This window comes from Etheostoma spectabile, chromosome 4, assembly GCF_008692095.1.
Source record: "Etheostoma spectabile isolate EspeVRDwgs_2016 chromosome 4, UIUC_Espe_1.0, whole genome shotgun sequence".
NCBI lineage: Eukaryota > Metazoa > Chordata > Actinopteri > Perciformes > Percidae > Etheostoma > Etheostoma spectabile.
The window spans coordinates 35,341,759-35,354,706 of NC_045736.1; the positions used below are offsets into that span (position 1 = coordinate 35,341,759).

Genomic DNA, 12,948 nt, shown 5'->3' on the forward strand with positions numbered 1-12,948 from the left:
ATTAGGCTACAATGGGCTTGTTACTTTTCTTTTTACCTCTTTGGTATTCTAGATGTCATTGTTTTCATCCCCCCATGTACGCCTCATTTTAATTTTTTATTTTGACAAAGAGAGAGATACTTCCGCTAAAGGCTCTAGCATGTGACTGTGTTCCACCAATCAAACGTCGTTGTGCAGTCACGTGACCATACTCGATCTCTGCGGCGGGACGGGTTAGCTTTACAGTCGTAGCAAAACAAAAATGGCAGAATCAACATAAATCATATTGAAAGCATGTTTACCTTTTTAGTAAAAGTGTGAAGCAGCAGCTACATTACGCGCTGTCTTCTGTGTATAAGTCAGACGTTACTCAACAGGTACTCAGTACTTGAATAGTTTTTTTCACCAAGCACTTTTTTATTTTTCCCCAATAATTATTTGGATGATTACTTTTTACTTGAGTCATAGTATTCTGAAGTAACAGTACTTTTACTTGAGTACAGTATTTGGCTACTCTCCATGTAACCTTGTTATTTGTACACGCTCTCGGGGATATGGTGAATAAGCTGAAGTCCCAATTTGTCAGTGTGTTCAACATACAGTTTTCCCCATTTGCTTCCCCTGTAGCTTCAAGCCTGGAATAATCATCTTATTCTACACTGCCTGACTGAATTTAATAATTTAATTTAACATTCTGTATCAGATGGTTCCAGCTCTTTGTTGAAGCTGTTTGAGGTTTAGGGCCCTATCTTGTACCTATCTTTGCTAGTTTAAGACCAACCCAGTTGTCAATTTCCCGTGGGCGTCCTGGTCTTACAGGGAGGTGTGTTCAGGTGCATTCTCGGCATATTGCTATCTTGAGGCAAGGGAAAGTAATGGCGCTGTTGACCAACAAAAAACCTAGCATCTGGCGCACGGAGCCTTTTTTTCCACTGTTAATCTAGCAAAAGTAGATTTGTATACGCCCCCCTTGTTGTCCAGCAGAACTCTTTGTTCAAGTAGTAGATCGAATTGGTGAAAGAAGACAACAAGATCCCAGAGAAAGATAGAAACATTGATGATTTTCTGTGTGTGTGTGTGTGTGTGTGTGTGTGTGTGTATGTGTAGGGTCTCAGGCGGGGAGCTGTTTGATCGCATTTTAGACAAGGGGGTTTACACCGAGAAGGACGCCAGCACGGTGATTCAACAGGTGCTGCAGGCTGTCAGTTACCTGCACGAAAACAGCATTGTACACAGGGACCTTAAAGTAAGGCACGCACACACACACACACACACACACACACACATACACAAACACACACACCCAAATGACTTCATCACATGACCAAATTACCAAAACAAATGAGAGTAAAAAAAGTTCAAGCAGATGTTTTGTGAATGTTTTCTGAAGTACTGTATGCTTTAATTGAATTAGACTTTAACTTTAAATAATCATATAATTAAATGCATTAATAAATTACATCATTGTCTCTCTTTTCTCCCTTCTTCTACTTTGTACTCTCTCTTTCTCTCCCTGTCTCTGAGCAGCCTGAGAACCTGCTGTACTATAATACAGAGGAGAATGCTAAAATCATGGTCAGTGACTTTGGTCTGTCTAAGACAGTGGAGCATGGTATGATGTCCACAGCCTGCGGTACACCGGGATATGTTGGTGAGTTATCGGGGACCGGATATACAATTTTATGTTTAAATAACACAAAAGGATATTTTTTTCAATATAACTCAAGAGTAAATTAAAATCCACTGTTCCAATGTAAGTGGTAAAATGAATCCAGAAAACTAAAAGGAATCATTAAAGTTACATATACAGTCCATCCATGCATCCATCTTGGTCCACTTATCCAGGGTCAGGTCAATATACAGTGTGCATGCTAATTAAATAATTAAAGGTTTAACAGACCAGTCATCCATCGATTTTCCAGCTCCTTCTAGGAGGGTTCCAAGTCAGATAAGATTTATAATCTCTCCAGTGTGTTCAGGGTCATCTCTGGGGTCTCTTACCAGTAGGATTAAAAGCTCCAAAGAAAGGCGCCTAGTTGGCATCAGATGCCCCAACCACGGCAACTGGCTCCTTTTGACCTTAAGTAGCAGCAGCTGTAATCTGAGCCCCCTCCAGATGTGCAGAATCTGCAGTTTGATACCCGGATAACTGGACCATTCCCTCCGGCCCCCCTTTGTAAACATGGTACCTAGGGGTGCACGATTCACAAAATGTCATGATTTGATTCAATATCGATTTTTAGGCTCATGATTCGATTCAAAATCAATTTGATTCAAAAACGATTCTCAATAAAAAAAAAAACTATCATGTACATGGATTTACTTTTCACATGTGGTAGTATAGAAACCATTACAAAACTAAAAAAAAAAATACAAAAAAAAAAAAGCTGGGCAATATATTGATATTATATTGATATTGTGATATGAGACCAGATATTGTCTTAGATTTTGGATATCGTAAAAAATCTGGGGGAGATAAAGAAAATCATACATTGAGATATTTTTGACCAAATACCTCGATATCGATACTGCAACGATATTGCAGAGTTGACTATTGGTGCATTCACAAAATATTTACACAATGAGATTTTTGATAAATAATCATTAGTAATGTGGATATAATAACTAAGTGGGTAAAGGCCAATAATAGAACAGCTACAACAGTCTGATAAGATGAAAAACAATGACATCCCTTTACTGTAATGCAGCCTTTAAAACCAGGAAAAGACAACACTTATGTCATATTACAATATCCAAAATCCAAGACAATATCTAGTCTCACATCACAATATTGATATATCAATATATTGCTCAGCTTTATCGTAATATGGCATAAGTGTTGTGTTTTCCTGGTTTTAAAGGTTTCATTACAGCAAAGCGATGTCATTTTCTGATCTCATTGTGTAAATATTTTGTGAAAGCACCAGTAGTCAACACTGCAATATCGCTGCGGTATCAAAATTGAGTTATTTGGTTAAAAATATCGTGATGTTTGATTTTTTTCCCATATCGCCCAGCCTAGGCAGAGGTGCTTGTGTAGAAACTAAAACTCCAACAACAACAACACGGATGAACTTTGATGATCCTCTGTCACAATAAAAGAAACTTAAACAATATTTTTGAGGACATCCATGATAAAAGTAATCAGTTTTGAACTTCTTGCCCATCTTACCTGCATTACTATTGTGTGTCATTGTACAGCGCCTGAGGTGTTGGCCCAGAAACCCTACAGCAAAGCAGTGGACTGCTGGTCCATAGGAGTCATCACTTACATCCTGTGAGTACATTTCTGTCCTCTAACATTAACATAGCACAATACATAACATGTACACACGCATATCATTACAGACTGGTGAACTGAGAGGGTGGATTACTTCTGGAGCTATTTATCCCACTATAAGCTTACATTAGAAAGTCTACTTTCAATAATAACCTAAATGTCAGAAGCCTGAGGTTGTGTAGTACATACTCGGGTGAAAAAAAATAAAATCGTGTGTCTTGTGATTTTTTGGCGACTATTTAAAAAAAATGGATTATTTTACCCAGAATCAATGATTTCATTTTGTTTTATCTTTAGTTCACCTACACATTTATTTGCCTATACGGTACCGCTACATCCTTTTTCCAGCAAAAAAAATGCAGAAAATCCATCTTAAATACTTTTTTTTTTTTAAATGTCAGACTGACTGACATGTGATGTGCATTATTCTTAGAAAACAATGAGGTTGGTAGAGCAGGCCCCCATATACACACATATATATATATATATATATATATATATATATATATATATATATATATATATAGGTTTACTCCTCAACGTAGTGGTTGTTCAACTCCGACCATTGGCCTTTTGCGGCATGTCATCCCCCTCCAATCCCTCTCTCCCCCCTTTCACTTCTTCACCTGTCCTGCTAAAAATGGCCCTATAAATAATCTTAAAAAAAATAAAATAAAGAAATGTTGCATCATACATTGTCTCTAGAAGTGTATTAGTCAGCTTTTGTGTTTGTTAAAGGAAAAGAAAATTGCAATACTCAATACCACGCAATACTATCTAATCGCAATTAATGAAAATCCCAACACAAATCCAATCGGCGCCCATGTATGGTGAATGAATGGAATTAGGACAAAAGCATATAGTACTACATCAACACAAGTTATAGTATAATTAAAAAATGTGTTTCAAAATGCAGATGTAAGGGATATAACGGGATTAGCTGAGTTAGCGCCTTGTCTCTGTGTTGCAGGCTGTGTGGCTACCCTCCATTCTTTGAAAAGAACGAGACCCGTCTGTTTTCAAAGATCATGAGAGGGGAGTACGCCTTCCATTCGCCTTTCTGGGACGACATCTCTGAGTCTGGTATGAAAACAGAAAACACTTCACATCTCAGTCACATTTTATGGCATAAGCATAATTATTTTTCGGTTACACAGCCTTTTCCTAGGGGCACTACTATGATAGCATCAAAATCACATTTTTAAAACAATAAGAAGACTCGACACAACATGATACTTTGCTCCAAGTATCACCAGGGGCTCCACACATCAACTCCAGAATTAAGAAGATTGTTTGTGGACATAGAGTTTACTAAAAAAGGTTTAACAATTCACTGTAGCGGTTGGTTTTTCCAGTCGCCGTCCATCCAGCAAGTCAACACAGATAATCTGTTGTTTTTTTGTTAGTGAAAAACAATATTGACCTTGTAGTTGAAAAAGGAACTTCATATAAGAATGACATTTCCTCCTATGGAGTCTGCTCATCCATATTTGGAGATTGATTATTTTTCACTGACAAAGATGGCTGTGAGCAGAAACAACAACAGCTAAGTTGTTAAAACCTTTCTTTTTAGTAAATTCTGTGCACACAAACAATCTTCTCCATTCTGGAGATCGTGTGTAGAGTCCATGCTGATACTTGGAGCAAAGTCTTATGTTGTGTCGAGTTTTCTTAGTCCTTTAAAAATAGGGATTTTGATGCTATCATAGCTCTTAGAACTCCCATTTAAAGGCAGTGTGACCAAAAAAATAAGTATGCTTTTAAACGAAAAGTTGGACTTGGGTACATTCACAAAATGACCCTAGGTTACATTTTGGCGAGAGTTACACTTTAAGGAAATGTGACAAATATAGTGTCATTACTAGGATCAACCTCAGTGTTAGCTTAATTTGGATCAGGATGTGTATGCGTGTGTATATGAATATGTAAATATATATACACAGCACATATTTCCTTAGACACAGCTTACCTACTCACATCATGCTCTTACATCATCCTCAGCTAAAGTGGCTTGTCATGTTCGGATTAGGTCAGATATAAATACCCTAAGTTAAAACATTACCAAGGACATTTCTCGCTTGCTAGGGGGATTCAATTATCTGCTGGCATTTAGAGACATGTCAAACGTCCCCCTTACCAAAAATAAAGGACTGAATTCTCTCTGTGAACGACCGACTGAACATGCGACGCTGATTGAAAATACAACAAAAAAAATGAAATTTAGAGCATTTGTGGATTGGAAACATACTGGGCCCTATTTTGCACCCAGAGCGGCACAAAGCCCAATGTAGCGAAGGGTCTGCTATTTTAAGACTGTCCTGCGTCCACATAGGTTACAGTGGTGTGAAAAAGTGTTTGCCCCCTTCCTCATTTCCTGTTCCTTTGAATGTTTGTCACACTTAAGTGTTTTCGGAACATCAAAACCCCGCAAAATTTTCTAAAAAACAATAGTCAAGGACAACCAATAACACAAAATGCATTTGTAAATGAAGGTGTTTATTATTAAGGTGAAAAAAATCCAACCATCATGGCCCTGTGTGAAAGTGATTGCCCCCCTTGTTAAAACATACTAAACTGTGGTTGTCCACACCTGAGTTCAATTTCTCTAGCCACACCCAGGCCTGTTATTGCCATTCAACCTGTTCACAATCAAGGCATCACTTAAATAGAGCTGCTTGACACAGTAAGGTCCACCAAAGATCCTGAAAGCTACACATCATGCCGAGACCCAAAGAAATTCAGGAACAATTGAGAAAGAAAGTAATTGAGATCTATCAGTCTGGAGAGGTTATAACCATTTCCAAAGCTTTGGAATCCAGCGAACCACAGTGAGAGCCATTATCCACAAATGGCGAAGACTGAACAGTGGTGAACCTTCCCAGGATGGTGCCGCCCAAAATTACCCCAAGAGCGCAGCGACGACTCACCCAAGAGGTCACAAAAGACCCCACACAACGTCCAAGAACTGCAGGCCTCACTTGCCTCAGTTAAGGTCAGCGTTCATGCCTCCACCATCAGGAAAAGACTCGGCAAAATGGCTGCATGGCAGAGTTCCAAGGAAAACCACTGCTGAGCAAAAAGAACATCAAAGCTCGTCTCAATTTCTCCACAACACATCTTATGATCCCAAGACTTTTGGGACAACATTCTGTGGACCGGTAGACAAAAGTGGAACTCTTGGAAGGTGTGTGTCCAAGTTATCTGGCGTAGAAGGACACTGCATTTCATAAAAAAACATATACCAACGTAAAAATGGTGGTGGTAGTGTGATGGTCTGGGGTTTTTGCGGCTTCAACCTGGAGACTGCCGTGATAAAAGGAACTATGAATTCTGCTGTCTACCAAGAGTCCTGAAGGAGAATGTCCAACCATCTGTTCGTGTACTCAAGCTGAAGAACTTGGGTTCTGCAGCAGGACAATGTCCTAAACACACCAGCAAGTCCACCACGAATGGCTGAAGAAAACAAAATGAAGACTTTGGATGGCCTAGCCAAGTCCTGACCTGAATCCTATTGAGATGTTGTGGTATGACCTTAAAAAGGCCGTTCATGCTCAAACCCTCAATGTAACTGAATTAGGACAATTCTGCAAAGATGAGTGGGCCAAATTCCTCCGGACGCTGTAAAAGCCTCATTGCACGTTATCGCAAACGCTTGTTGCAGTTGTTGCTGCTGTTTTTTCACCTTTAATAATAAACACCTTCATTTACAAATTGCATTTTGTGTTTACTTGTGTTGTCCTTGACTATTGTTTAAATTGGTTTGATTTCCGAAACACTTAAGTGTGACAAACATGCAAAGGAACAGGAAATGAGGAAGGGGGCAAACACTTTTTCACACCACTGTAAATGGCAAATGCACCTGCGCCCATTTTTGCGCCCATGGGTGTGCTGGTCTTACAAAACAAAAACCTGGTCTAAAGTCAATAGCGGCGCATCTCATTGTTTTTCTAACAGTGCTTTAGTAAAAGGTGCCTAGGCTTATGCCAAGCGTACGCACAATATGCTTGTTACACATACACACACACACACACACACACACACAGGGAAGTGCAGCAGCACACACATGCAGAAGATTACAAATAAAAAATATTACGGTGCAACTCCATAATAGCAATGCACCATGGTTACAAACACACCTGGCTTTTAAAGGTAATGGCAGATGACACTCTGATTGGTTTATTGCATGTTGCATAAAAGTGGATTTGGACACGCCCTTAATGCACCTGCGCCAGGCGCTTCACGCCGTGCGATTGGATCATAAAATAGGGCCCACTGTATTGATGGAGACTGTTACATTACTCCACTCCACCAGAAAGCCCAAAACATACAAATGGGCAGAAACACGGGGACTCTGCATACAAATAAACACCTAAAAGTAAACGCCACGTTCAAAGACGGGCCCTTGTCTTACTATGATGATCAATCGGAGCATTGTATTGTGGTTCTTGTCTTGACTTGAAGAGCTTTAAACTGCAGAAAAATGTCAGAATTTTTTTTTTCACTACAGGGGGTCATCTCATCCTTCTAATAGTCACAGAAAGGACAGATTTTAAAATTATGCAAAAAGGTCTCCTCTATACTACTGTTATCCTAGGCTCACTTTCCCTTAAACACACAAGCGTGAACTTTTCTTTAAATGGGCTCCAGTCTGCACAGATTACTACTTTACTTTGTACTTTTGTTCAGTTTAGTTTTTAAAAGACAGATAAAACAAAGGTATGTATAGTGCTGTAAGAGGCAGGAAACCCAATGGGCTTCTGATATTATAAAGAACAAAAAATTACACAGAAAATAATGTGACTACATTGATTTAAAGTGCTCATATTATGCTCATTTTCAGGGTCATAATTGCATTTAGAGGTTCTATCAGAATATGTTTGCATGGTTTAATTTTCAGAAAACACAATGGCCCAATCCCAAAGTCCGGACACACGGACTCACAGACTTGTCCTCGCGAAATTCATAAGGGCTTAGGGTTGTCTCAGTGTCGAATTTCAAGGGGCGCGAGGGTTTGAGTGCGCAGTCTGCATCAATGCAGACTTCACCAAAGGGAATTACCCACAGTTCAAAGTGTTGTGATGTTTAGCGTGGAGACCATAGTTTTGAAATAGTATTGAGTAAAAGTTGACATATTCCAGTCTGTGATTATCCATCAACATCCATTCCTTTAATTTGAGTCTAAATAATTCCTAATTTCTGCTTTTCTAACTCAAACATTAAGTATAAATTCCTATAAATGAGATTTATTGTTCACAAATTCCAAAAGTAAGGGTAAAACTGACGTTAATAATAATAATAAAAGCGTCAATAGTGTTAAACATTGATAAAAAGCGTCAACAAAAGTGTTGATTTTCAATTTTGACGGGAAGACAGCACAAGGGTTAAGTAATTACGGGTTTTTTGTTCCCCTGGTAGGAGTCTCTCTGTATTTTGTAACCATGCAAAATGGTACTGTAGGTGTGTTATTGTATTGCATGCTAGCAGCAGATCAGAGTTATGCATTCTAATTAGAAACTAACCGAGGGCCGTGCCATGTCTCAACAGCCAAAGACTTCATCAGGAATATGATGGAGAAAACCCCCGCAAAACGCTTCCTCACCGAGCAGGCTCTCATGCACCCATGGTAAGTGTAAACACACGCGCACGCACGCACACACACGCGCACACACACACACAAACTAATGCCAGTGACTCGATTACAGGATTGCTGGAAACGCAGCTAAAGACCTGGACATTTATCCGTCTGTCTGTGAACAGATGGAGAAGAACTTTGCCAAATCCAAGTGGAAAGTAAGTGGACTGTTGTTGTTTCATTAATTACTTCATATTGTTTAGTTAGGGGCAACCGACATAAGCTGAGCAAACCATGCAAAAGACCAACAAATCCAGTGTTTTTAGCCATATTTTAGCTAAATATAAGCATTTGGAACATACTGAGCAGATTGACAAACAATGGTGAAGTGGGTTAAGAAGTTTTTATGGATATTCTAATAGTATTGTACTATATATTTTACACTATGACAACTTTTCACCATCCCTTCATAATTTGCAGCCATCATAAATTAGAATTGACCACAGTTTGCGTCTCTTTTTGCCACTTTTAAAGCCTACGGGGAAAGTATTTCATACTAAAAAAGACTGTCAGAGTTGCTTTTATTTATCAGAACTTATTTTCTATTATTTTCCAACATGTATTTTGATGTTCCTCTGTTCGGCTGTGAGAGTAAAACAAATTATTATCATATTATTTTAGTGAGAACTTATAAAGAACTACAGATAACTAATGTTAGGGGAATCTGTTTATATTAAAAAATATGTATTGGTCGATATATTGGAATGTCGGATTTTTAAATAACCAAATATATGTATCGTATCAGCCTTAACTCTTGTGTTGTCCTCTCGGGTCAAGCCATTTGACATTTTCAACGCATCAATTATTTTATTTCACTAACACCACCTTACTACCACTAGTTTTACACTGCTTTCTGGAATCCATGGTTAATAACCCTCATTTGTATAGAATTACACCTAATATTTGAGTTTAAAAAAGCAGAAATTAGGAATTATTTGGACTAATATTTGTATTGAGTGGTTTGGTCAGGATACAGATTTGAAACCATTTCAATTTATACCTGAAATTCAATGAAAGTGATTAATTATATATTTGCAAAGAGCACTGCATGGAATCCATCCATTTTTGTGGTAATTTGGTTGAAAAGAATGCCATATTTCTAATATAGACATTTTTAAAAGGGGTCAAATTTGACCCAAAGACAACACAAGGGTTAAAAATCCTTTTATTGGTCGGGCTCTAATTGGCACAGTCAGTCATTACAGTATAAAAAGACAGCCAAGACATTTTTAAGACAGGCTGTTGTTTAAATATGAATTCAGACAGATGTGTCATGCCCTACTGAATGCAAGCAGTAGCAGTACAACCCTCTCTCTTTGTGTGGAATATTCCAACAGCAAGCCTTCAACGCAGCTTCAGTAGTCCACCACATGACGAAACTGCAGTCATCCCTCAGTGAAACCTCAAACCTCTGCATACCCGACATCATGGTACAGTCCACCTCCCAGCATGACCCCGAGGTGCTGGGACCCTGCCAAGATGAGGCCGATGCCCTCGACCCAAACGGGAATCCCGTTCTTGCGGCCGATCATCTATCCCGCAGCAATCCTGAGTTGGACAGAGGTCTCTGTCCACCACCGAGAGACAGTCAACGTGAGCCGGGCAACACTCCATCAACAGAATCAACAGAGGTCGCTAAATTTATTTCAGAGATCGATGCTCCGTTCAGGCCGTCCAAGAGGTCAGAGCTGCTGGAAAATTGTGCATGCCAGACATAAATATAAGAAAAAACGTTGATTAGAATATTGTGGTAATTAAGGAATGGATGTTAAAGTAAATTGGCAAAAAGATTTCTGCTATTTGAAGAATAAAGCCAATTTTATAACTCTCATGATCATCCAATGGCACCCCTGAAAATTGACTCAAATTAACTTTCCAAATAGAATAAGAAATTAAAAAAATCTTAAAGTACAACTTATTCTGAACTATTCTTACATATTTTTTTTGATATTTACTTTGAACACCATAAGGTATGCCCACATTTATATTTTGATGAAATTATTAGATTAACATCTCAAAAAAAAAAGTAGTGGCAATGAGATCTTTCATGTAAACTAGACATAGTCCATGAATAGAGGTAATAGAGGTATAATGGGGTATTATATATTATACTGTATCTGTGTCAGAGGTAATATATTAGTCCTGAAAGTTTTTTAAGAGTTTTTATTATTTTCACATTATTTGTATTTACAGTAAATGCAGTAGATTACATACTTCTAATTTGAGTTATAATGGTCATAGAGTGAATATTTTTATTAGAACTGTGTTAACAAAGTATATTTTTATTAGTATTATTGTTTAAATGCTCGAAAAGTCTATTTATAGCTTGAGATATCCCTGGGTGAATCTATAATCCTGGTTGTGTGTGTGTGTGTGTTGCAGCCTGGACGCTGTGTCTCAGAGGAAGGACAAGACATTTCAGAGTGGAGTGTGTTCTGTCATGTGATTGGCTGGCTAACCTGAGATGAATCTCATGCAGGTAAAAAGTCATGTCTCTTAGTCGGAATTTAGAAATATTTGAAAGAAATCTTGTAATTGATACATTTGATGTGTTTTTTTTCAGTTTGTCTCTTGAGTTGTCGGCACTCGGAAGCATCCCCCCGGATGTAAAGGTGTTGACACATCTGCTGCTCGGCTTTGTCACGTCTGCTGTCGGGACACATGTTCCATTAACACAGTATCTGCACTATAAAAAAACACTTTATCTGTTTATATGTAAATTACGATGCATTAAAACAGACACAAGCAGGAAATCGTCATTTCCAACGCATCCAAATTGTGTTATACTGACATTTATTCTCTCAAAACTATTATTATGTATTGCATGTTACTGTCAACATAAATTCCATTGAAATGTATTTGTTTTGAATAGATTTTGGTCACATACAGTACGCAATGTGAAAGCTAATGCTGACTTGGGGGTCTGATTTGCCCCTTCTCGACAAAGTGTTCCCATTTTCCTATAGCGTGAGGCGTTTACACACAGTCTTTTTTTTTACGGATTGTTTTTTGGGCTTTTCCGCCTTTAATTTTTGATAGGACAGTTAGGTGAGAGAATGCAGAAAATCCTCACAGGTCAGATTCAAACCCTGGACCTCTGCGTCGAGGCATAAACCTTCCAGTACATGTGCGCCCGCAGTACCACTGGGCCAACCTGGCCACGTTTACATGCACTCTTAATGTTACCGACTGGATGGGAGTCTCCCCACTCCTTTAGTGTGAAATGAAAAGCAGTGGAATATTGAGCAGGAACCCGCAAAAGCCAAAGACAACGAGCTGACTGGAAGGCATCACTAAACGGAAGTTGCATACGTGTGTAGAACAGAAACATGGCGGCCAACAGAGCAAATATGACTTCTGTCTCCCCAGCTAGACGGACAGCAGAAAAGCTCGTGGAATTATGGCAACAGTACTGTATGAGTGTTTGTTTGATGCCATCCTATTTTTCCGGTGCAAATCTGCACACATAACTGCAACCATCTAATGACGAGAGCCCGCCTCCATGTCTTTTTCTTCTTCTTCTTCTGAATTCACGTATGATCACCAGAGATTCTTTGACATCCCAAGTCCCTGATTGCCACTCGGAAACAGTTTTAACAGCAAGTGTGTGATCCTGACTGAATCATCTGGTGTGTTCGTTCTCACTACTAAAATATTTATAATCGGTGAAATCTGACAAAAACAGGCTTCTAGTGTGCACCTGGCATTAATAATTATTTTTTGAGTTGTATTTGACTAATGTGGCTGTATTTCTTTTTATGTTCAATTCAATTTTATTTATAATATCAATTCATAACACGAGTTATCTCGAGACCCTTTACAGATAGAGCAGGTCTAGACCACACTCCCGAATTTACAAGGACCCAACAGTTCTGGTAGTTTCTATATCTATATCTACTGTTGAACAACATAGTGGAATGTACCTTAGTGTTTGGACTGTTGAGCCTTTGCAGGCGTGATCACTATTTTTTCTATTTATGCAGTATTGCGTTGGGGGAGTATACATCCAATTTCCCCTTCACACAACGATGCTTATTTGTATTTATGAGATTCAACT

The 12,948-nt window shown here is 38.7% G+C and overlaps 1 protein-coding gene across 1 annotated transcript in view; it reads left to right on the forward strand.

Moving 5' to 3' along the window:
* Window positions 1–11,874, forward strand: part of camk1ga (calcium/calmodulin-dependent protein kinase IGa) — a 19,688-nt gene extending 7,814 nt beyond the window's left edge. The window contains exons 5-13 of the mRNA XM_032513184.1: window positions 1,087–1,225; window positions 1,507–1,630; window positions 3,181–3,256; window positions 4,230–4,342; window positions 8,804–8,882; window positions 8,962–9,049; window positions 10,229–10,572; window positions 11,274–11,370; window positions 11,455–11,874. Coding sequence (XP_032369075.1) covers window positions 1,087–1,225; window positions 1,507–1,630; window positions 3,181–3,256; window positions 4,230–4,342; window positions 8,804–8,882; window positions 8,962–9,049; window positions 10,229–10,572; window positions 11,274–11,337 — 1,027 coding nt within the window. The 3' untranslated portion in view covers window positions 11,338–11,370; window positions 11,455–11,874. The remainder of the gene's footprint in view (window positions 1–1,086; window positions 1,226–1,506; window positions 1,631–3,180; window positions 3,257–4,229; window positions 4,343–8,803; window positions 8,883–8,961; window positions 9,050–10,228; window positions 10,573–11,273; window positions 11,371–11,454) is intronic.
* The last annotated feature ends 1,074 nt before the right edge of the window (window positions 11,875–12,948 follow it).